The sequence below is a fragment of the Schistocerca americana genome, chromosome 4 (genome assembly GCF_021461395.2).
Source record: "Schistocerca americana isolate TAMUIC-IGC-003095 chromosome 4, iqSchAmer2.1, whole genome shotgun sequence".
Lineage (NCBI taxonomy): Eukaryota > Metazoa > Arthropoda > Insecta > Orthoptera > Acrididae > Schistocerca > Schistocerca americana.
This window is the reverse complement of record NC_060122.1, coordinates 814,472,462-814,497,817: the sequence shown is the minus strand read 5'-3', so window position 1 is coordinate 814,497,817 and position 25,356 is coordinate 814,472,462. Positions and strand designations below refer to the sequence as shown.

Here is a 25,356-nt window from a genome sequence, read left to right as displayed (position 1 = left end):
GAAGCATCTGTATCTTCTATAGGTTGCAGGGGTTACGACCCCTGGGGAGGTGGGTGGGTATTGATGCATGGCTGTCTTCACTTACACGTTGTAGCTACGCAAGGCGTCTAAATTTGTTTATATTTAGTTTGCCCCCCACCCAAAACACCCCATTTCCCGCGCCTGTCCCGTTAGTGTCATTAGGCTTCTTGTGGAAAGTGTGTGTGTTTGTTTTTCGATGTATTTTCGTCCTCACAATGTGTACATAACGACTTTATATGCGCCATATTGGAATCGTGGATTATGGTCGATTCGGCCATATTTGTGACGTCATGGGTCAAAGCAGACGGGCGGGATCGGACGCTTCCGTATTTCCCATGTACTCTATCAGTGAAGCTGAACTGTTCGATCTAACATTCAAAAGTCACATGTAGAATCTCCGTCCCACCCAAACATGAAAGTTGGCCTAAAAAATTTTTCTATCCTTCTACCGCTCCTTGCCACATGCCAGGAAGACCGTCAAGTCATCATCCAATGCTGCATCTTCTGCGGCTGCCACAGAAACAGTTCTTTCCACCAAGCCAGACGAAACTTCAGATGCTGGACGACGTTTTTGGCAAGAAAAAGCAGCGCTGGGAGCACAAGTATTGGGTTGTTCGTCGTACATCGTTCAAGGTTCCTCTGGATTGGTCAGCAGCTGGAAGCAGTTAATTCCATAAATTGTCTGGGAGTAGGCATTAGGAGTGATTTAAAATGGAATGACCATAAAAAAAATTGACAAGATGCGACGGAGAGCAGCGCGCTTCGTTACAGGATCATTTAGTAATCGTGAAAGCGTTACGGAGATGATAGATAAACTCCAGTGGAAGACTCTGCAAGAGAGACGCTCAGTAGCTCGGTACGGGCTTTTGCTGAAGTTTCGAGAACATACCTTCACCGAGGAGTCAAGCAGTATATTGCTCCCTTCTACGTATACTTCGCGAAGAGACCATAAGGATTAAATCAGAGAGATTAGAGCCCACACAGACATACCGAAAATCTTTCTTTCCACGAAAAATACAAGACTGGAATAGAAGGGAGAACCGATAGAGGTACTCAAAGTACCCTCCGCCACACACCGTCAGGTAGCTTGCGGAGTAAGGGTGTAGATGTAGCCTGCATTGGCGTCAATGAACTGCAGTGCCCTTAGATCGGTGATTATCCGCACAGACCCAGCATGTCGCTGAGGTCCGCGAAAGTAGTCAGATCCACCAAGCAGTACCAATGGAGACAGACCTTGCACCGCCTTGGCCCACATCACCGTCGTCGACTTTGCCACCGGTCCTGCAGCTAGAGGCTGTGTCCGTAAACGCGCCGCCCCCAGGCGGCCGGAACGACACGCCTGGAGATCCGCCTCCTTTCATCCCGACCACAGTGTCTGCGTCCCAGGATGCGAGTGTGCAACCTGCGGCCTGACTTTCGGACGGTGTTCCCAGTCACTCGCAAGGTGGAGAAGAGGGATCGGATAGAGCTGCCACTAGGCATCGCTGCAGTATCTTCTCATCTGCGTCCGCATTCAGGCGTTCACCCCCGTCGTCTTTATGTGACCCAGCACTACACGAGAAGGGGTCGGTGTTTGGTGGTGGAGGAATGTCGTACCCTCGGGAAAGCCAGATCCCAGATTACAGGTGGTACATCACAAAGGCATCATGAGCTAAAGACAGCCGATACCAACCGCTGCCACGAATGAGAGACTTTGATGAAGAGGCGTTCTAGGGAGGATTCAAGTGCCGCCACTGCCAGATAATTACTTACGTCGGAGCCCAGCGTCGCCCGCACCACTCTGTGATCGTCAATCAAGACTGCTGCATCAACAAAGCTTAGATCCGGCAGAGCTTGTATCATAGTCAGAACAGTGCAAGAAAGTTCAAAGTTAATTGTACATTCATATTTAACTGATCTTGTCAGTACTAATCAAGCTATTTCCAGTTAAAAGCAGTATTCTTGTACTCGGCGTCAGTAAGAAATATATCTACACATGTGATCAAAAGTATACGGACACCCCCAAATATATACGTTTTTCATATTAGGTGCATTGTGTTGCCACCTACTGCCAGGTACTCCATATCAGCGACCTCAGTAGTCATTAGACATCGTGAGAGAGCAGAATGGGGTGCTCCGCGAATCTCACCGCCTTAGAACTTGGTCAGGTGATTGGGTGTCACTTGTCTCATACGTCTGTACCTGGTATTTCCACACTCCTAAACATCCCTAGGTCCACTACTTCCGATGTGATAGTGAAGTCGAAACGTGAAGGGATACATACAGCACAACAGGCCGACCTCGTCTGTTGACTGACAGAGTCCGCCGACAGTTGAAGAGGGTCGTAATGTGTAATAAGCAGATATCTCTCCAGACCATCACACATTAATTCCAAACTGTATCACGATCCACTGCAAGTACTACGACAGTTAGGCGGGTGGTGAGAAAACTTGGATTTCATGGTCGAACGGCTCCTCGTGAGCTACACATCACACCGGTAAATGCCAAACGACGCCTCGCTAGGTGTAAGGAGCTTAAACATTGGACTATTGGACAGTGGAAAAACGTTGTGTGCAGTGACGAATCACGGTACACGATGTGGCGATCTGATGGCAGGGTGTGGGTATGGCTAATACCCGGTGAACGTCACCTGCCAGCGTGTGTAGTGCCAATAGTAAATTCGGAGGCTGTGGTGTTATAGAGTCGTCGTGTTTTTCATGGAGGGGGCTTGCATCCCTTGCTGTTTTGTGTGGCACTATCACAATACATGCCTACAATGATGTTTTGAGCACCTTCTTGCTTCCCACTGTCGAAGAGCAATTCGGGGATGGCGATTGCATCTTTCAATACTGTTCATAATGCACAGCCTGTGGCGGAGTGGTTACACGATAATATCATCCCAGTAATGGACTGGCCTGCACAGAGTCCTGAACTAAATCCTATAGAACATGTTTGGAATGTTTTGGAACGCCGATTTCGTGCCAGACGTCACCGACCGACGTCAATACCTCTCCTCAGTGCAGCACTCCGTGAAGAATGGGCTGCCATTCCCCAAGAAACCTCCCAGCACCTCACTGAACGTGTGCCTGCGAGAGTGGAAGCTGGGCCAACACCGTATTGAATTCCAGCATGACCGATGGAGGGCGCCACGAACTTGTAAGTCATTTTAAGCCTGGTGTCCAGATACTTTTGATCACATAGTGTATGATAATACAAGCGGATCTGGAGCATCCAAGTTAAGTTTTTTACATGAAGGATTTGTAGTATAATGAACTAATGTTGGATGTGTGTTGTAGTACCCACTCAACCTCCGCCTACAGTAAATCTAAGCTAGCTACCATACACAGCTCAGGTAGTCCTGCAGTCAGCACGGTACCCGGATCAGTCTTGGTAGAACACATGTACGACGAGCTTGGACGTCGCCTCGTTCCCAGAAGCAGTGTCCAGGATATCAAGGACCATTTACAACAGTTGTGGACCAGCTCATTTGAGGAGAGGATACAACGGGTTTCTGACAGCCTTCCCAACCGAATAAGTGCATGACTCGATGGCGGATGGAATTTAACGTCGTAGTACTAAAGGGGTTTGTACTGCCAAGTTCTTCATTAGATTGACTAGTAATCGCCGAAATAATACCACATTCCGCTAATCCCGTGACGTTTCATTTCGTCCACTTTAGAATGCTTCACATTTCTTGTCAGGTAGCATATAAAGTCTTTCGAACATTACACTCTAGACACTCTACTATTTCAGTAAATATTCATGAGCTTGCCATTTCTTGAGGTGTGTTGCTGTGGTCTTCAGTTGAACACTGATTCGATGCAGCTCTCCATGCTACTCTATCCCATGCAGGCGTATTCATCTCCGAGTAACTACTGCAAACTACATCCTTCTGAATGTGCTCAATGTATTCATCTCGTCGTCTCCCTCACACATTTATATCTAATACTAAATTGATGATACTATGACGACTCAGAATGTCTTCTACCAATCGATCCCTCCTTCTAGGCGGATTGTGCCACAAACTACTTGTCTCCCCAATTCTATTAGTACCTCCATATTAGTTACGCCATCTACCAATATATTCTTCAGCAGTGTTCGGTAGCGCCACATTTCAAAAGTATTTAATCTCTTCTTGCTAAAATATTTATCGTCCACGTTTGATTTCCATGTTCCAGGCAAATACATTAACAAAAGACTTCCTTACACTTAAATTTACATTCGATGTCAACAAACCTTTCTTTTTCAGGAACACTGTTGATGCCATTGTTGATCTACATTTTATATCATCTCTACCCCTGCTGTCATCAGTCATTTTCCTACTTAAACACTAAAACTCATATGCTACTTTCGCTGTCTCGTTTCCTAATATCATTCACTCAGCAACATCCGATTTCATTCGACTACACTCCATTATTGTTGTTTTGCATTTTTTGATGTTCATCTTATATCCTCCTTTCAAGACGCTGTTCATTCCGTTCAGCTGCTCTTCGAAGTTTGTCTCTGACAGGATTACAGTGTCATCGGCAAACCTCAAAGATTTTATTTTTTCTCCCTGAACATTAACACCTTCTCCAAATATTTCTTTGGTTTTCTTTACCGCTTGTTCTATTTATAGACTGAATATCATCCCCGACAGGGTAAAACCTTGTCTCACTCCCTTCTCAACGACTGCTATCCTTTCACGGCCCTCGACTCTTGTAACTCCCATCAGGTTTCTATACAAGTATCCTTGCGGTCCCCGTATTTTATCCCTTCTATCTTCAAAATTCCACAGAGAGTGTTCCGGTCTATAGCGTCAAACGCTCTCCAAAACTACAAAAGCTATAAACGTAGGTTTGCCTTTGCATAACTTATCTTCTAAGACAAGCCGTTGGGTCATTAATGCCTCGCGTGTTCGCGCATTTCTCTGGAAGCAAAACTGGTCTGCCCTGACCTCTGGTTCTACCACTCTTTACAGTCTTTTGTAAATAACTCGTGTCAGTATCTTCCTACCATGACCTGGTGAACTGATAGTTCGTTAATAATCACACCTGTCAGCAACTGCTTTATTTAGAGTTGGAATTATTACATTCTGATTGAAATCTGAGGGTATTTCGCCTGTTTGATACATCTTGCACACCAGATGAAATAGTTTTGTCACGGCTGGTTCTCCCAAGGGTATAGGTGGTTCGGAAGGAATGTAATCTACTCCAGGGGGCTTGTTTCGAATTTAATCTTACAGTACTCTGTCAAATTCTTGTCGCAGTATCATATCTCTACTTGCTCTTCCGTGTCTATAATATACTCTTGCAGCTCACCTCCCTTGTATGGACCCTCTGTATACTTATTCCACCTTCTAATTTTCCCTTCTTTGCTCAGTACGTCTTTTCCGTCAGAGCTCTTAAGGTTCATACAGCAACTTCTCTTTTCTGCAAGTACTTTTCCTAATTTTCCTGTCGGCTGCATCATGTGTTTCTAAATCCTCACATTTGTCCTCTAGCCATTCCTGTTTAGCCATTTTACACTTACTGAAAATTTCATTTATTTAGAATTCTTCTTCCCTTTCGTCTGCTTCATTTGGTGCATTTTTATATTTTCCCCTTTCATGAATTACATTCATCATTCCTGCAGATTTCGAAGGATTTTGGAAAAAAAACGACATTTTGTCAATGGAGTGAGTGACTGATTATTTTGTAAAATTTTTTTGTTTTTATAGACGCAATCACATTATTATGACACAGTCATAACTGGTTTCGGCCATACAATGACCATCTTCAGATTCTAAAGGCGGCATACACTGAAGACAGGTTCATGCGTTGTGAAACGCAGCTAGTTTGACAACGCATGAAACTGTGTTCAGTGTATGCCGCCTTTATAATCTGAAGATGATCATTGTATGGCAGAAACCAGTTATGACTGTGTCATAATACTGTGATTGGGTCTATAAATAAACAAAATAACTTTCGAAGGATTTCTGTGAGCCGTTTGCTTTCTACATCCTGAGGTGTAAAATCTCTAATAATTTCCAACAACATTTTGAATTTTCCAGTGTAGAAGAAAATATGTTGTTTTCGATACCAGCAGTGGATTGGTAAGATAAATAGACGTCGGATAATGAAAAAAATAAATTTCGATTTACACGTACTATTGACTTTCACTGCACTTCAGTGGATGCGCGGTATCACAAATCTTTGTGGCGCCAGTTCTTGAGAAACGGATCTCTGGCACCGCGTACAGTTTTTAAATGTTTTAAATGTCTGTTGAAGACTACAATACGGCGACCGTAGAGCGCGCCGCTGCCGCCCTGTTGAATGTTGGTAATTCTGGGTGGGTGGGAACGGCGCCAGCGTGGCCCGCTGCCAGCGGCTGGGTCACTAAGCATTACAAGCCGCCTGCAGCGCCCGCCTGCTATCAGCAGGGGGAGCGCGGGGGCGTTCGCGAGAAACAGGGTGCGTGGCGGTCCCACAACAAGTACAGCCTGCTGGAGCGTCGCTCTTCATTACCCGACGGCTCGTGAGTACCATCAGTCTTATGGCAATTATCAGACAATTTATTTTGATGACTAAGACTGGCAACCATAGTGATACGTGTTACAAACCGGACACAATGGGAAGGACCAGGCTCATTTGCTTTTTTCTTTTATCACTCGTTTATTACATCAGAGAAATGCACATTTTAAGACAAAATTTAACTACATGAAATATTGCTCCCAGTAGAGGTTAACATAAGCAAAGACAAAACTTTGTTGTCTTAAGGGTTTCTGCTGACAACAAACTTTAAGGAGGCAATGTAAGGTTTATATCAATTTAGCTCAAACACGTAGCTAGTGACTGAATCACGACACAGACACTTCAACAATTTCGGTAACAAATAAATAGCGTGAATTTGTACTCACAGTAACCAGCTAATCAACAGCCTTGCCATTGAATAAGTAGTAGGGCATTTGGAACGAATTAGCAACACCCTGCAACTAGGGGAGTTAATACCAACAGACTTTAAATGTCAGGCGCTGCAGTCTGGAACCGCGAGACCGCTACGGTCGCACGTTCGAATCCTGCCTCGGGCATGGGTGTTTGTGATGTCCTTAGGTTAGTTAGGTTTAACTAGTTCTAAGTTCTAGGGGACTAATGACCTCAGCAGTTGAGTCCCATAGTGCTCAGAGCCATTTTTTTTTCTTTAAATGTCTTACTCCCCATTAAATAAACAAACTTACAGTAATTAAATGAATAACAAATCAAACACACTACGCTCCACTCAAACTCTTCACTGGAAGCCAAGCCAAAATGAAGATTCCGTTAACTGATTGGCACTGAAGTCACACTAAAGCTCATCTCTGTGTTCCCAGACACACATGGGGCAAACTTATACAAGACAAGATTTTGAAGGGAGCACATCAGTAAAACCGATAGTGGAGCTAACTCGTGCCACTGAAAATTAAGGTACTAGACCAGGGCACAAGGTGGTATACAATGAGGTTGCCTTAGTGCTATACTGCGCTCCAAAATATTAATTCAAGTGTCCAATTCAAAATTAAGTACACATAAGCCAGCATTAATTAACGAAGAGTGACACCAGGTTGCTCGAAGGGATGACAACACTTAGTTGAAAAGACAAATGCCGGAAGCGGCAGTAACATCAAACACCTTCTCCGAGTTTTAACCAGGAGTCACTTCCCGCTATACAAGTAAACATTTAACCAAGTACAAGGAAGGAACCCCAAAGAGAAAATTCACATAAAACCGCCAAAAAATTATAAAGGACAGGGAACCCCAACTATTTATATTTAAAAGAATTTGCTCTCCACAAAGGCAGTGTAAACGCTAAGGCCACACTTAAGAGGCCACCAAAATTGGTTACAAAAGGTCTTATACATTTGCTCCTTTTCTTTAAAGAAACACAAGGCTGCTTAACTTCTGCTGGCTTCTGCTGGACGTCCGTTATGGCTCGTGTAGGATAAACCAGGCAACAACCCAAGCTAGGCGGCCGCAAGGCACGGTGAGCAAAATCAGGTGAGCAGACAGGCAGGCAGCCAACACATATCCTCCATGCTGAACCGCCAGACCGCGTACAACCAACTCCACATATACGTGGTTGCTTCCACACCTCGTACCTCGCGGCGTCTCAGCAGGTAGCCCGAGCAAACGTCAACTCCCACTCGCCCCGCGAATGCGGAAAACAACAAGGCAAGCAAAGACAAGAAACATCGAAAGATCGATAATGGACATCCAAGAGACTGGCGCGCCAGTAACGAGCGCCACGTCTCACACAGAAGAAATACTTTGATGGAGAATTTTTAACATTTATGTGTGCGTCAGTGATGGGGAAGAGAGAGCTACGATCATGCACGAAAGAGTGGCATGCATCGCGACGAGTGGCCCTTATAGCATTTCGCCTAGATGCCACCAGAAGATGGATGACCACTTCTAATGAAGCAAAATACTGAGTACCGCACGTGTTGCACGACTGTCATTATCAGATACTGCATAATGCGAGGCACTAAGAACCAGTTAATATAAACCATTTTGCTCAATGAATGTACGGTTAGACTCTGATTAACAGGTAGATTCTGAGTGAAAAGTGAGTGCCAGCGAGGGGTGTTTTACGAATTAGCGCGCTCCTTGGTATGTTGCCCGCAGTTGGAACTGTGCGTTTTTTTTTCTCTCGACGTGAAAATCCATTCACAGACCTCGACGTGCAACCAACTTGGGTGACTTTTTTACCACGAGGAGAGCCGCGCGGGATTAGCCGAGCGGTCTCAGGCGCTGCAGTCAAGGATTGTGCGGCTGGTCCCGGCGGAGGTTCGAGTCCTCCCTCGGGCATGTGTGTGTGTGTTTGTCCTTAGGATAATTTAAGTTAAGTCTTGTGTAAGCTTAGGGACTGATGACCTTAGCAGTTGAGTCCCATAAGATTTCACACACATTTGAACATTTTTTTACCATGAGGAGGTCATATACTATAGAAGAAACAACGACGCAAATCCTTCAGTAGAGTTAACTGAATTTGACTGATGTTATTTATTTATATCTGGGGCACTTGTTCATACAGGAATAAAGTAATGTATTCAAAATTTGGTTAGATCCTTCCTCGATGATATTTATAGGGGTGGAATTTTTACAATGTCCGGGTTAAGAAACCAAGTTATGTTATATACACCCATCTTCTGACAGGTGATGCGAAGCAGCTGCTATTTTTATATGGAATAATGATGATATATGAAGTCTTCACGGGTTGTCAGCCGAGTAGCGTCGTCGTATTGTAGCAACGTTTCTATGGAATGCGTCTCAATCATCTTCGCCTGAAGATGATGGAGACAAATTGCATCGAAACGTTGCTACGATACGACGACGCTACTCGGCTGACAACCCGTGAAGACTTCATATATGAAACTCGCCGAGAAAACCTGCACTCACAAATAATTATGATGCCTTCAGCTGAGTGTTTTAGCTCTCATTGAGTACTACCGGTTTCGGCGACAAAAATCACTATCTTCAGATCCTTATGTACAATAAATATGTTGTAAGCGTAGGCTTCCGCGGCCGTTGTCTTCTTCAATAAAATTCTTCAGGGTATCAGACCGCATCGTCATAATTTAAAATGTGCCAACGTTTCGGCCAGCGTTGCGTAAAAATTATGACGATGCGGTCTGATACCCTGAAAAATTTTATTGAAGAATAAATATGTTGACATACTTTTAAAATAATGAAGACATCAATTACAGAACTGTCTGTACTAACAAATTTATAGCAGATTGTTTATGGAGAACCAAACAGCGCATGCAGCAGGGATATAGGGTTACTGAGGAATATATTGTTCTTTTGCATGAAAAACGTTCTATTTAAATAACAGAGTAATACAGTCCTCAATAATCATGTACACCTACAGTATAGGCTGTTCTGTTCTCCTAAAATAATAGCGGGGATGCGTCATGACATGGAAGCAATGAGGCCTTGGTAGGCTGCCGGAGGGAGTTGGCACCACATCTGCACATATAAGTCATCTAATTCCCGTAAATTCAGTGGAAGGGGCATGAGGTCTGACGCCACATTCATCCACATCCCAGATGTGTTCGATCGGGTTCAGACGTGGCGATCTGGGGGGCCAGCACAATAATTGGAACTCGCCACTGTGTTTCTCGAACCACTCCATCACACTCCTGGTCTTGAGACATGGTGCATTATCTTTTTGAAAGATGCCACTGCCGTCGGGAAACACGATCGTCATGAGGGGGTTACGTGGTCTGCAACCAGTGTACGACACTCTTTGGCCGTCATGGTGCTTCGCAAGAACTCCGTGCTCCCATGGATGCCCACGTGAATGATCCCCAGAGCATAATGGAGCGGCCGCCATCTTGTCTGCATTCCGCAGTACAGGTGGCGAGGAGCTATTCCTCGGGAAGATGGCGCATTCGCGCCCTCCCATCGGCATGACGAGTAAGGTATTGGGATTCGTCAGACCATGCAATGCTCTGCCACTGTGCCAATGTCCAGTGCCGATGGTCACGTGCCAGTTTCAGTTGTAGTTGCACATTGCCGTGGTGTTAACTTAGAATATGCATGGGACGTTGGCTGCGGAGGGCCATCTTGAGGAGTGTTCGCTGCACTGTGCTTTCAGACACACTTGTACTCTGCCCAACATTAAAGTCTAATATCAGTTACTACACAGTTCACCTCCTGGCCTCTTTTACCGGTCTGCCCAGCCTACGACGTCCGATATGGGTAACGAGGGGTGATCACCCAACCCCACTAAATCTCGATGTGGTTTGACCTTGGTTTCGCCACATGTTGAAGATACTCACCACAGCACTCCTCGAACACCCAACAGGTAGTACAGTTATGCTGAGCGTCCGGGCCAGCACAATATGATATGTCTGACTAGAAGTCTTTCCTCGCCAGATGACCTTGCATTTATCTGGACGCGTTTATATCGATAGCGGGTCTGTGGTCGTAATGTTCTGGCCGATCAGGATATGTTCTGCATACCAAGGGACTAAAAATCGTGAATTGTATCACCAAAACCGGTGGTAAATAAATACAAACTAATATACAAAGCTGATGGCATCATATATATTATTTAATTTGATTTTTAACTACCAAAACAGCACTCGTGAGTGGCGCTTGCAATCAGCAATGAATAAAAGTAGTGGCAGCTGCGGCAATGTATTTAAGATGCATTATAAGAACTCTTATTTCTGCATAATTGATAAGGTAATAAGAAAAAGTTGTTCCAGACTTTGAGACGCGATAGTATGGACGAAACCAAGACAAAATATCCAGTGAATATAGGCTCTAAAATGCATACCTTCGAGCCAAGAGCACTTGTTGAACTTTTCAACTGTGAAACATTTCTCTGGTATAGCAGGATCTTCGGTTTTCATCCATTACCAGGTGGTATCTTTTTATTTATTTATTTATTTCTTTTTTTCATAACAAAAAGAGTGCAGTTTTGTTTCCTTAACTGTGTATATTGTATATATGTAACTGTTCAGTTTAATTATCTTATGTTTTATGTCAGAAGACGGAGAATCATGATAGAACTTCCTGGAGTAAAATATTCCGGAGGTAAACTACTCCCTCGTTCGGATCTCCAGGTGGGGGAGTATTTCAGAGGGAGTCATCGGAAGAGATAATCATTTTAAGTTCAGGATCGGATCATGGAATGTAAGAACACTTCAAACATCAGAAAGACTGGAATATCTAAACAGCGAAATGGACAAATGTGAAGTGGGCGTAATGGGCTTAAGTGAAGTGAGGTGGGCAGATAGGGGTGAAGTAACATCGGCCAATTACACAATGTTTTATACCGGTGGAAAAAGTTTGAACGTGGTGTGGTAATAGTGATGGGAAATCACATAGTTCAGAGATTGACTAAAGTGGTATGCCATAGTGATCCTTTAATGTTTGTGAAAGTAGGTGCACAAACAGTGGACATTCTGACAGTACAAGTGTACATGCCAACATCAAACCATGACGATGAAGAAGTCGAGAAAATTTTCGATGAAATAGAAGATATCATACATTCTGAAGGCAGAGGAGGAGTAAACATCATTATCATGGGCGACTTTAATAAAGTCGTTCGACAAGGTAGAGAAGCAAACATTGTGGGTCAGTATGGATTAAGAAGGAGAAACGACAGAGGAGGGATGTTAGTGGAGTTCTGTCAGAGAATCAACTTGGTGGTGATGAACACTTGGTTCCATAAAAGGAAGAGTAAACTGTACACATGGAAGAGCACGGGAGACATTAACATATACCGGATAGACTACATACTCGTCAAACACAGGTTTAGGGGCAGTGTCAAAGACGCTAAGACTCTGCAGGCTGCTGATGTCGATTCTGATCACAACCTTTTGGTTGCAGACATCAGTACAAGATGATACGACAGCGAGGGAGGAGAAAACAGAGATGGGACCTGGAAAAGCTAAGAGAGAACAACAATTTAGGAAAATGAGAGGTGCAAATACAAGTGAAAATGGTGATGAGCATTGGGAAAATGTTAAACAGATTTTATGGAATATGTTAAAGAACGAAGTTGGGAGGAAAGCAAAGAGAGCAGGGAAACCATGGATTACCAATGAGATGCAGGAAAGGAGGAAGTGCAAAAATGTTAATGAAGAAGAATATAGAAGACTTAACAATGCTCTCAGAACAGAAACCGACAAACCGAAAGAAAATTATATAGAAGGATTGTGCGACGAAATAGAGGAACTACGAGAAAGAGGAAGGTATGATCTTATGTACCAGAAAAGAGAGGAGCTGGGAGGTAGAGAAAACAAAGTAGTAAGAACTTTTGGGGTAGAAGACTTTAGAGGACAAATGGTTACTGGACAAACGGAGGTGCTGAAAGTATGGGAAGAATATATAAAGGAACTCTACGATAAGGAACATCGCCCAATAGGCATTGAAATAGAGAGAGAGGAAGACATTGACGAAGACTGACAACTGAAGTAGAGAAGGCGATTAAGGAAGAGGAGGAAAGCCACAGGAGATGACGACATACCGGTGGATTTGCTGAAAGAAATCGGGAAAGAGGTTTTGAAGGCACTGAAGCATCACATAAATAAAATCTACGAAAATGGGAAATGGTCTAAGGAATTTTTGGATGTCACAATAGTTGCTGTTGAGAAGAAACAGCAAGCCAAAAATGTAGTGAATTCAGAACAATCAGTTTAATCTCACAAGTAGCGAAGATTATTGCAAGAGTACTCAACAGTCGACCGGAACATAAACAAGAAAAAAGTAATACGAGAGGACCAGTTTGGATTTGGGAAGGGAAAAGGAACCAGACACACCATCGGCATTTTGAGGATATTGTCAGAGAGAGTTTTCGCTGTTGATGATGAAGTTTGTGTTTGTTTTACAGACTGGCACAAGGCCTTTGACAGAGGTAAGTGGATGAAATTGATGAACATAGCAATAAACTGGAGAGATTGGAGACTAATTCTCAACTTGTACCTGGGACAAAGAATAAATGTGCGGCTGAACTATGGAGAAACAAGCAGAGTAGGAACAGGAAGAGGCATCAGACAAGGGTGTTGTCTATCGCCGAGTCTCTTCAACCTGTACGGGGAATTGCAAAGCTTTGAAAGGATACGGAAACTTCAGGATAGGAGGACACCTAATCAATACCATCGAGTATGCGGATGACCTGGTAGTACTTGCTAAAAATCAAAGACAACTGCAACACATGATGAACCAGTTGGTAGGAACTGGAAGAAAATGCGGCATGGAAATCAACATAGAAAAATCAGAGGTGATGCGGGTATCAAAAATTGGGAAACCTATGAGGATAACAATCGACAATCGAGAACTGGAACATGTGAAACAGTTCAAGAACTTGGGAAGTTTGGTGACAGACGATGCCCAATGGACCAGTGAAATTCGAGCAAGATCGCTATGGTCAAATCTGCATTCAGTAAAGAGAGGAGTCTGCTGACCAGCACGTTAAGCTTGGAACAGAGGATGAAACCAGTGAAGTGCTACATCTGGAACATTGCACTGTGCGGAGCAGAGACGTGGATCATGAGAAAAGAGAAATACCTTGAGAGTTGTGAAATGTGGTGCTGGAGGAGAATGGAGAAGATCAAGTGTACTGAGGAGAGTAGGGAAGAAGACAGACATTCTGAATACAACTCTTCAGAGCAAGGCCAACTGGATCGGACACATACTTAGGCACGGAGGGCTCATACACGAAGTCATTGCAGGGAAAATTAAAGGAAAGGTAGAACGAAGAAGAAGAAGAATTCAACTTTTGGATGACATGAAAGATGGAAAGGGATATAGCAGACTAAAGGAAGAAACTGAAGACAAGGAACATTGGCATCAGAAATTCTCCGTACAAAGACACAGACCTGCCACTAGGCATAATACTTCATAACAATAATATTAGTGTACTTGACATTCATCTGCTTGGTACTAGTCATTCGTATTACGTAATGTTTCATGTATTATAATTTTTTCTGCTTCTCATACGATATATACACACATCAAAAAAAGTTTTGCATCACCTTGGTTCCGAGATTTCCGGAACCTGCACAAAAAATTGGAATAGAGGTCAACATAAACATCATTTCCGCCCTTTTTATTGCTCATGAAAACCACACATTGCATGTTGTACCACCATACAGCGAGACCTTCAGAGGTGGTGGTCCAGATTGCTGTACACACCGGTACCTATAATACCCAGTAGCACGTCCTCTTGCATTGATGCATGCCTGTATTCGTCGTGGGATACCATCCACAGGTTCATCAAGGCACTGTTGGTCCAGATTATCCCACTCCTCAATGGCGATTTGGCGTAGATCCCTCAGAGTGGTTGGTGGGTCACATCGTCCATATACAGCCCTTTTAAATGTATCTGAGGCATGTTCGATAGGGTTCATGTCTGGAGAATATGCTCGCCACTCTAGTCGAGCGATTTCGCTATCCTGAAGGAAGGTGGGGTCGCGAATTGTCGTCCATGAAGACGAATGCCTCGCCAATATTCTGACGAAATGGTTGCACTATCGGTCGGAGGATGGCATTCACGTATGATACAACCGTTACGGCACCTTCCATGATCACCAGCAGCGTACGTCGGCCCCTCGTAACGCCACCCCAAAACAGCAGGCAACCTCCACCTTGCTGTAATCGCTGGACATTGTGTCTAAGGCGTTCAGCCTGACCGGGTGGCCTCCAAACATGTCTCCAGCAATTGTTTGGTTGAAAGTATATGCGACACTCATCGGTGAAGAGAACGTGACGCCAATCCTGAGCGGTCCATTCGGTATGTTGTTGGACCCATCTGTACCGCGCTGCATGGTGTCGGGGGTGCAAATATGGACCTCACCGTGAACGTTGGGAATGAAGTTGCGCATCATGCTGCCAATTGCGCACAGTTTGAGTCGTAATACGACGTCCTGTGGCTGCACGAGAAGCATTATTCAACGTGTTGGCGTTGCTGTCAGGGAGCCATAATCCGTAGGTAGCGGTCATCCACGGTAGTAGTAGCCTGTAGCCTTTGGGCGGCCTGAGCGAGTCAAGTCATCGACAGTTCCTATCTCTCTGTATCTCCTCCATGTCCGAACAACGTCGCTGTAATTGCTGCTTACGCATTTCTGTGTTGTCCGAGCTCAGATACTAGTTCTTCAGGTAGTTTGTAAATTTCAATAAGCGACCTTTGTTCGTACAATAGTTACCTATATTTCGCTTTCCTCAAGTATGCAAGAATATAAATCTACTAAATGGACATCGGTCAGTTTACATTCGTAAATTAATTGACATTCCAAACTAAAGACACGATACCAATATCGAATGGTATATCACGTTGTTGCTTCACTATAAATTCCTTGTACACATAAGGCAAAGGGTACTGGTACTTATGGGCTGTTTCGTGGGTTATATTGGGTGCCGAGGGAAAAACCCGCCGTGAGTACCAGACTGTGACATATCATCCGTCAGTTGGCAGCTACTCATATTATTTCGAAGCTGTTGCGACTACATTCCTTATTAGGCATTGAGACTTGGTTAATACGTGCGAAGCACACTGGGGTCCCCAATTGAAAAAATGGCTGACATCGAAATAAGAGTCGAAGGAATAGAAAAGCAACTGGAATCACTCAACAGAGGAAAGTCCACTGGACCTGACGGGATACCAATTCGATTCTACACAGAGTAAGCGAAAGAACTTGCCGCCCTTCTAACAGCCGTGTACCGCAAGTCTCTAGAGGAACGGAAGGTTCCAAATTATTGGAAAAGAGCACAGGTAGTCCCAGTCTTCAAGAGGCGTATGTGTCTGCCTGTTTATTTAAGGAGAGGCAGGACATTTTTGTAAGGAAGTTTCCTAGTGTTTCCATACCAGCAGAGAGCAGTATACAGGATTTGCTGACATTGTGGCGTGCTACTGCGTCAGTTGCAAACACAAAAAAGAATCGAACCCCTTCGGTTCGTACACCTGCTACGACAGAGGAAATCGAGCAGATGCTCCAGAGGCCAAGGAAGTCGATACGTAAATTGTTGCCAGAAGTGAACATTTCACGGAGGTCTCGTCAGCCTGTGGGACTGAATTCCTACAAAATGACGTATGTACAAGAACTGAAGGAGGAAGATAAGGCAAAACGAGTGAATTACAGTACTTCGGTATGACAAACAACTGAGAGTCGAATGCTGGACCCGCTGCCGTATTTCGAGAGTAATGAAGCCTGATTCCATCTCAGAGGAAGCGCGCTCCCAGAACACCGGATACTGGACAACAAACAATACCTTTACGATTAACGAAGAATGTTTTCACGGGGAAAGATCAGAATGTGGTGTGTCGTGTCAGCAAGCCGGAATTTGGGTCCCATCTTTTTTGAAACAACAGTAAACACTGTTCAAAGAATTTTACGCCCACTGACCTCTCATCAACGCCCGTATACTGTCCCTGAGCAGGTTGGGGTAACCTGTTACTCTTCATCCGAGACAGTCTTACGAATTCATGAAATATTCACAGAAGAAAGGATCGCAGTGGTCTCATTACCACTCGTGACTTTTATCTGTCAGATGATTTAAAGGGAAAAGTGTGCAACTTACCCAATGACGTTAGAAGACATGAAAGACAATTTACGTAATGAAATGTTGAGAACAGATGAGGCACAGTTGCGCAGAGTGTATATTGACACGTTAGGACACACGAAACAATGCATTAAAGCACAAGGAGGTCGCTTTCGGAACCTGATGTAATGCGAAAGGCGATATCAGTTCAGTAAATGCAAACCATTCCATTAACTTATTCGTTATTTCTTTACTATCTAATTATTACGTTTTTACCTGAGGATATTTGATATTATTTTTATTTTCCGTCTGAGATGCATTGATACAACATTCAGGTGTGGTGGTTAACGCTTTCGGGCTGACAAACCCGTTTTCTAACCACGCACATTGCTATTAACCGCAATTATTCATACAACACGGCGCCAAAGACATAGGAAAGTATACAGTTGAAACTTCCTGGCAGATTAAAACTGTGTGCCGGACCGAGACTCGAACTCGGGACCTTTGCCTTTCGCGGGCAAGGTTCGCAGGAGAGCGTCTGTAAAGTTTGGAAGGTGGGAGGCAAGGTACTGGCAGAAATAAAGCTGTGAGGCGGGGCGTGAGTCGTACTTGGGTAGCTCAGTTGGTAGAGCACTTGCCCGCGAAAGGCAAAGGTCCCGAGTTCGAGTCTCGGTCCGGCACAGAGTTTCACTCTGCCACGAAGTTTCATATCAGCGCACACTCCGCTGCAGAGTGAAAATCTCATTCTGGAAACATCCCCCAGGCTGTGGCTAAGCCATGTCTCCGCAATATCCTTATTTCAGGAGTGCTAGTTCTGCAAGGTTGGCAGGAGAGCTTCTGTAAAGTTTGAAAGGTAGGAGGCGAGGTACTGGCAGAAGTAAAGCTGCGAGGACGGGGCGTGAGTCGTGCTTGGGTAGCTCAGTTGGCAGAGCACTTGCCCGCGAAAGGCAAAGGTCCCGAGTTCGAGTCTCGGTCCGGCACAGAGTTTCACTCTGCCACGAAGTTTCATATCAGCGCACACTCCGCTGCAGAGTGAAAATCTCATTCTGGAAACATCCCCCAGGCTGTGGCTAAGCCATGTCTCCGCAATATCCTTATTTCAGGAGTGCTAGTTCTGCAAGGTTGGCAGGAGAGCTTCTGTAAAGTTTGAAAGGTAGGAGGCGAGGTACTGGCAGAAGTAAAGCTGTGAGGACGGGGCGTGAGTCGTGCTTGGGTAGCTCAGTTGGTAGAGCACTTGCCCGCGAAAAGCAAAGGTCCTGAGTTCGAGTCTCGGTCCGGCACACAGATTTAATCTTCCAGGAAGTTTCATATCAGCGCACACTCCGCTGCAGAGCGAAAATCTCATTCTGGAAACATCCCGCAGGCTGTGGCCAAGCCATGTCTCCACAATATCCTTATTTCAGGAGTGCTAGTTCTGCAAGGTTGGCAGGAGAGCTTCCGTAAAGTTTGAAAGGTAGGAGGCGAGGTACTGGCAGAAGTAAAGCTGTGAGGACGGGGCGTGAGTCGTGCTTGGGTAGCTCAGTTGGTAGAGCACTTGCCCGCGAAAGGCAAAGGTCCCGAGTTCGAGTCTCGGTCCGGCACACAGATTTAATCTTCCAGAAAGTTTCATATCAGCGCACACTCCGCTGCAGAGTGAAAATCTCATTCTGGAAGTATACAGTTGGTACAAAGTACCCTCATTGATTTTAGACTATGCGTCCGTTGCTACTGACTGACACAGTTGTGTCACTCAGTAGCAACGGACGCCTAGTGCAAAATCAATGAAGGTACTTTTCGCCAACTGTGTACCTCGCTGGAATTAAAATTCAAGGTGAAAGGATGTGACATGATTCGATAACGACATTGCTATCCTGAGACAAAATGAAGAAGTATTACATGATCTACTGAATGGTATGGGCAGTCTAATGAGTGTAGAATATGGAGTAAATCGAAGAAAGACGGAAGTAACGAGTAGTGGCAGAAATGAGAACACCGAGAAACTTAACATTAGGATTGGTAGTTATGAAGTAGATGAATTTAAGGAATTCTTCTACCTAGACAGTAAAATAACCAATGGCGGACGGAGCAAGGAGGACATTAAAAGCAGACTAGGAGTGGCAAAAAGGGCATTCCTTTCCAAGAGAAGTATACAAGCATCTAACATAGACCTTAATTTCAGGAAGAAATTTCTGAGAATGTACACATGGGGCACAGAATGTGTATGGTAGTGAAACATTGACTGTGGGAAAACCGGAACAGAAGAGAATCGAAGCATTTGAGATGTGGTGCTGCAGACGAATGTTGAAAATTAGGTGGACTGATAGGGCAACGAATGAAGGGGTTCTGCATAGAATCGAAGAGGAAAGGAATATTTGAAAACACTTCAAGGAGAAGGGACAGGATGATAGGACACCTGTTGAGACATCACGGAACAACTTCCATGGTACTAGAGTGAGCTGTAGAGGGCAAAACCTTTGGAGGGAAACGGGGATCGGAATACATCCAGCAGATAAGTGAGGACGTAGGTTGCAAGTACTACACTGAGATGAAGAAGCTGGCACAGGAAAGAAATTCGTAGCTGGCCGAATAAAAGAAATAAAAATGCTGTTCCTTCTGGCGCCATATTGTATGAGTAACTACGGTTAATAGCAAGGCGTCTGGTTTGAAAATGGGCGTTGTCAACCCAAAACCGGTAACCACTACAGCTGAATTTTACATCAGTGCAACTGAGACGGACGAAATGAGAAAAAATTATCTAGTTTTCTCGGTACTGAAAATGCGGTCCTACCACAGCGTGGGCGCATGCCACGAATAAACATGTTTATTTGTTGTTATATCAGTTAGTGGGGGAAACAATTCGTGCGTAACTCACAAGCAGTCTGTACTCTGGGCAGGTTTTTCGTGCGCCACCCTGTATTAAAAATTTGTGCTAGTGATAACCGATAATACGGTGCAATTGATCGTGCAATAGAAATACATTTTCAGCGAAACTGTGCAACGTTACGTTTAAGAGAGCTATGTCAAACTAGCGAACCAAAGCAGTTCTGCCAAATGTTGCCAATTCTCCAAAACGAAATAAGGTAAATATGTCTATGGAAAAAGCCACAAACACGTAGAAATAAAACAAGGTGTACATATGACGGTAGTATCTGTTCCCGAAAGAACAGTTACCGTGGATGACCATGCAGCTTTGCTAGAAATGAAATGATAATTAAATAGACACCCTAGCTGCAAGCAGGCGCTGATACACTTCATTGGGGACATGTTGAAAATGTGTGCCCCGACCGCGACTCGAACCCGGGATATCCTGCTTACATGGCAGACGCTCTATCCATCTGAGCCACCGCGGGCACAGAGGACAGTGCGTCTGCAGGGACTTATCCCTTGCACGCTCCCCGTGAGATCCACATTCCCAACATGTCCACAACACTACATTCGTAGTGGGCCTAATAGATGTTTGCCCATCATACTCATTGCTCGTGGCAGATTAATCTACCAAGTCCCGTACGAGTTCGGGCATAGCGTGTGCGTTCGCACAAGAAGGTCAAAGGCCGGGAACCCATACTTCATTTCTAGCAAAGCTGCATGGTCATCCACGGTAACTGTTCTTTCGGGAACAGATACTACCGTCATATATATAGTTAAAAATATGGGTTCCCGGCCTTTGACCTTCTTGTGCGAACGCACACGCTATGCCCGAACTCGTACGGGACTTGGTAGATTAATCTGCCACGAGTAATGAGTATGATGGGCAAACATCTGTTAGGCGCACTACGAATGTAGTGTTGTGGACATGTTGGGAATGTGGATCGCACGGGGAGCGTGCAAGGGATAAGTACCCGCAGACACACTATCCTCTGTGCCCGCGGTGGCTCAAGATGGATAGAGCGTCTGCCATGTAAGCAGGAGATCCCGGGTTCGAGTCCCAGTCGGGGCACACATTTTCAACATGTCCCCAATGAAGTGTATCAACGCCTGCTTGCAGCTAGGGTGTCTATTTAATTATCATTTCAAAACAAGGTGTATTATTGTGCCTTTTATTTTGAAATAATTATACTGTGTAAGGTATTTAAATGAAAGAGTGACGTATACGAAAATCCAGTAAGATGTGTATATGTCCCCTACATGAAAAAGAATGAATCACATTTTATTCAGAAATAAGTCTCATGGACTCTTTTAAATTCAGCCCTTGAAAAATAGTTTAGCCAGATTTACTCATATCATGTGTGTAATACAGTTGAAAACAACTTCAGAAAATAACTGTTCCTCAGGATTTGGCATCACATTTGAAATACATGTACGATCTTTCATTTGAATAGCTTTATTAGCCGTAGAGAAAAACGTAAAACAACAAGAATTTAAAGGTCTGTCTTGCGTATCTTGTTATAGAAATGATTTCTGGATGCATTAGTACTTCGAACGCTTATTAACAACTTGAGTTTTTATTTCTATGATATGCATATAAAATGTTACTAGCCCTTTTTAAAACCTCGATCTTTTGACGCACAAATGTGTTTAAATACGAGTAAACATCTTCACGTCAGTTTCTATCGCGTAATTTTCTTTTTCTCACAGCAAAAACGTAAATAATGTTTCTGGTAGTTGTTGTCTTCAGTCCTGAGACTGGTTTGATACAGCTCTCCATGCTACTCTATCCTGTGCAAGCCTCTTCATCTCCCAGTACCTACTGCAGCCTAAATCCTTCTGAATCTGCTTAGTGTATTCGTCTCTTGGTCTCCCTCTACGATTTTTAACCTCCACGCTACCCTCAAATACTAAATTGGTGATCCCTTGATGCCTCAGAACATGTCCCACCAACCGATCCCTTCTTCTAGTCAAGTTGTGCCACAAACTCCTCTTCTCCCCAATTCTATTCAATACCTCCTCATTAGTTATGTGATCTACCCATCTAATCTGCAGCATTCTTCTGTAGCACCACATTTCGAAAGCTTCTTGTCTAAACTATTTATCGTCCATGTTTCACTTCCATACATGGCTACACTCCATACAAATACTTTCAGAAACGACTTCCTGACACTTAAATCTATATTCGATGTTAACAAATTTCTCTTCTTAAGAAACGCTTTCCTTGCCATTGTCAGTCTACATTTTATATCCTCTCTACTTCGACCATCATCAGTTATTTTGCTCCCCAAATAGCAAAACTCCTTTACTACTTTAAGTGTCTCGTTTCCTAATCTAATTCCCCCAGCATCACCCGACTTAATTCTGCTACATTCCATTACCCTGGTTTTGCTTTTGTTGATGTTCATCTTATTCCCTCCTTTCAAGACACTGTCCATTCCGTTCAACTGCTCTTCCAAGTCCACTGCTCTTGCAAATCCTTTCTGGTAGTTACAGGACAAAATTCAGAATAGCTGAACTGTAATATTACATTATTTCTTACAAGTGACAAACTCCTGCAGTGAACAGAAGTTCAGCCGCTGGCACATTGTTTATTGCGACAGTTAATAGCGTGCCTTCTAATTCATCCAGCACATATCAACGCCTGCTTTGCCTAGAACAGCTTCATTATTTTGAAGTTGCGATACTATGCTACGCTGCAACAGCGTTTCCAGTTAGGCTCACAGCTGTTTCTTTTTCGTAGTTGTGTTTTTGGGCTTGTGTATGTCTGTGTTGACGAGCCCAGAACACACACCTACACAGCTTTGCTTTGCTGTGCTTTTTAATTTAGTGTAATAATAGATTTTCATGGAATAGTGAATCGAGTTTTGTAATTTTAGTTCAGTGCAACTAATTTTCCTTTAACCAACACGAATTTCTTGTTCTCAAAGGGGAAAAAAGGCTAGAAAAGAAGCCAGATGACTGTGAGAAAAAAGTCATTTTCCGAGAGCCAGGTAATGCACTAGACTGCCAACTAAATAGTGTTAAAAAGTAGCCAGAGTTAGCTCTGAAAAAGCTGAGTTGACAACACTGGTTCTACCATAAGACGTAATGACGGCTAATGTTACCCATGGTCAACAGCTTGCTTTGTAACTGTTGGGCACAGTGTGGTGTCAGCGCAGCTGCTCTGCGCAGCGCTGATGAGCCGCAGATGCGTTGACTGGCTCGTTTGACGCTAACGAGAGTCCCAGACCTCGGTGCACAGACAGCACGTCGCCCGCTCGCCCCATTATTACTAGTCGGAAAGTCGCCGCCATTAGCCGGACAATGGGCTGCGTAACAGAAGCAAGAAGAATGGCGGGTTCTCAGAAATGCGTCGCCGGCCGGCGCCACCGCCGGATGGCCGCCACCGCCGCCGCCGCCGCCGCCGACGCCGCCGACGCCGCGCCCGCCTGTCCGCGGCCGGAAGGACGGCGTCGCCCCCGGCTTCGAAATAACGAGCGCGCATTGTGGGACGCAGCGGCTGTCAAAGCTGCCACGGCCGCTGACGGTATTGTGCCGGGCGGCGCGCGCTGCACCCCGAGTCCAGCCGGCGCTGTCTCCGCCCCCTGCTAATTATGCCACCTGAGCAGCGCAGGTGTTTGGCTGCTGCGGCGCCGAGGACTGACACGCGATAACAAGGGTGAATCACGACTCGGGTAGATGCTGATAGACACCGATACGGTATCCATCAATTTGCTAGCTACAGGGGATAGGCAAAATAATGTGACCAGTGGTTGTAACGGGACTGTCAACAACGCAACTAAGGCACGTGTTGCACTGGACTGTGCGTGTTCAGTACGGACTAGGCATCAGTGCAGGTGCTTAACGAGTAGTTTATACTTCGTATTTCCATTCAGAGGCCGAGGTCGACGCGCAATTAAAAACCTAACAGCGTTTCAAAGAGGGCAGATTGTGGGGGTCCGATTTGCTGGAGCATCAGCAACCAAGACAGCCGACTTATTGAATTTACTATAAAAAACAGTCTTGATCACAATTTATTTATTACGGTGACTAGTTTCGACCACTACTGTCGTCATCTTCAGACCAATGAGTAAGAACCTCGGTCTGGTGGTGATTTACCACCAGAAAGAGCTTCTTACTCATTGGTCTGAAAATTACCACAGTAGTGGTCGAAACCGGTCACCGTAATAAATAAATTGTTATCAAGACTGTTTTTGATAGTAAATATTTGTAACACATTGATCACTGTTGACTCCCACAATGTATTCAATGTTTCAACAGAAACTGTTTCAACAATTATGACAGCCTACACAAAACATGGAAGAGGTCATCGCTTAAACGTAATAGTGGGCGCAAATCAAAACTAAATGACAGAGACCGTCGTCCGCTAACACCCAAATGGTGTCCAAACAACACAAAACTACGGCGGCTAAAGTGACTGCAGAGGTTAATTGCCATCTTCGAGACCCCGTTTATATCGAAACTGTCTGCCGAGAAGTCCATAAAGAGAATATTCATGGACGAGCTGCTATACCTAAGCCCTTAGTGAAGACAACCAATGCAAAGAAGGGTAAAAAATGGTGTCATGAGCATACATCCTGGACGGCTGATCAGTGGAAATACGTTATATGGTCCGACGAGTTATTTCCAACATCGGGTCGGGTTTACGTCTGGGAAGCGATAAGAGAAGCCTACAATCCTGATTGCTTGATTTCAGCTGTTAAGCATGGAGGTCGGGAAGTGATGGTGTGGGCAGCCATATCACGGTATTCTCCTGGTCCCACCATTACTCTCAAAGGCCGTGTTACAGCCAACGATTACGTGAACATTTTAGGTGATCAGGTAACCCCACGATTCAAATGTTGTTCCCCAACAATGATGCCATATTTTAGGACGATAATGCATCCGTTCACACAGCCAGAGTATTACAGTCGTGGTATGAGGAGCTTGAATCTCAACTGCAGCGTCTTCCCTGGCCAGCACAGTCCCCAGACTTGAACATTATCGAACCCTTGTGCGCGGCATTAGAGCGCAGACTCCCGAGCAGATTTCCGCCTCCGTCGTATCTCCAGGAATTGGAAGAGGTTATGGTCGAAGAGTCGCATGGAGTGGCCACGCGGTTTGAGGCGCCATGTCACTGCTCGGACCCTCCCGCCGGAGGTTAAGAGTCCTCCCTCGGGCATGGGTATGTGTGTTCTTCTAAGCATAAGCTAACATTGATGCTAACGTATGCTTCAGTTAACCACTTGCATGAATATCAAGAGCTCAGATGGAAACCCAGTTCTAAGCAAAGAAGGGAAAGCTGGAAGGCGGAAGGAGTATATAGAGGGTCTCTACAGGGGCGATGTTCTTGAGGACAATATTGTGGAAATGGAAGAGGAGGTAGATGAAGATGAAATGGGAGAAACGATACTGCGTGAAGAATTTGACAGAGCACTGAAAGACCTAAGTCGAAACAAGGCTCCGGGAATAGATAACATTCCATTACAACTACTGACAGCCTTGGGAGAGCCAGTCCTGGCAAAACTCTACCATCTGGTGA

General features: G+C 44.6%; 1 protein-coding gene across 1 annotated transcript; it reads left to right on the top strand.

Annotated features, from left to right (window-relative positions):
• The first annotated feature begins 1,242 nt into the window (after window positions 1-1,242).
• LOC124613820 (protein enabled homolog) lies at window positions 1,243-23,439 on the top strand. The gene is made up of 3 exons (XM_047142543.1): window positions 1,243-1,414; window positions 6,249-6,495; window positions 23,181-23,439. The coding sequence occupies exons 1-3, from the start codon at window positions 1,243-1,245 to the stop codon at window positions 23,437-23,439; spliced, it is 678 nt and encodes a 225-aa protein (XP_046998499.1).
• The last annotated feature ends 1,917 nt before the right edge of the window (window positions 23,440-25,356 follow it).

Bases quoted from the DNA above. Each gene is read 5' to 3' on its own strand.
- LOC124613820 (XM_047142543.1), top strand. From the start codon at position 1,243: ATGGAGACAGACCTTGCACCGCCTTGGCCCACATCACCGTCGTCGACT. The intron at 1,415-6,248 runs GTGTGCAACCTG...TGTCTGTTGAAG, and splicing joins GTCTGCGTCCCAGGATGCGA to ACTACAATACGGCGACCGTA. The intron at 6,496-23,180 runs GTGAGTACCATC...GCGGGTTCTCAG, and splicing joins TCTTCATTACCCGACGGCTC to AAATGCGTCGCCGGCCGGCG.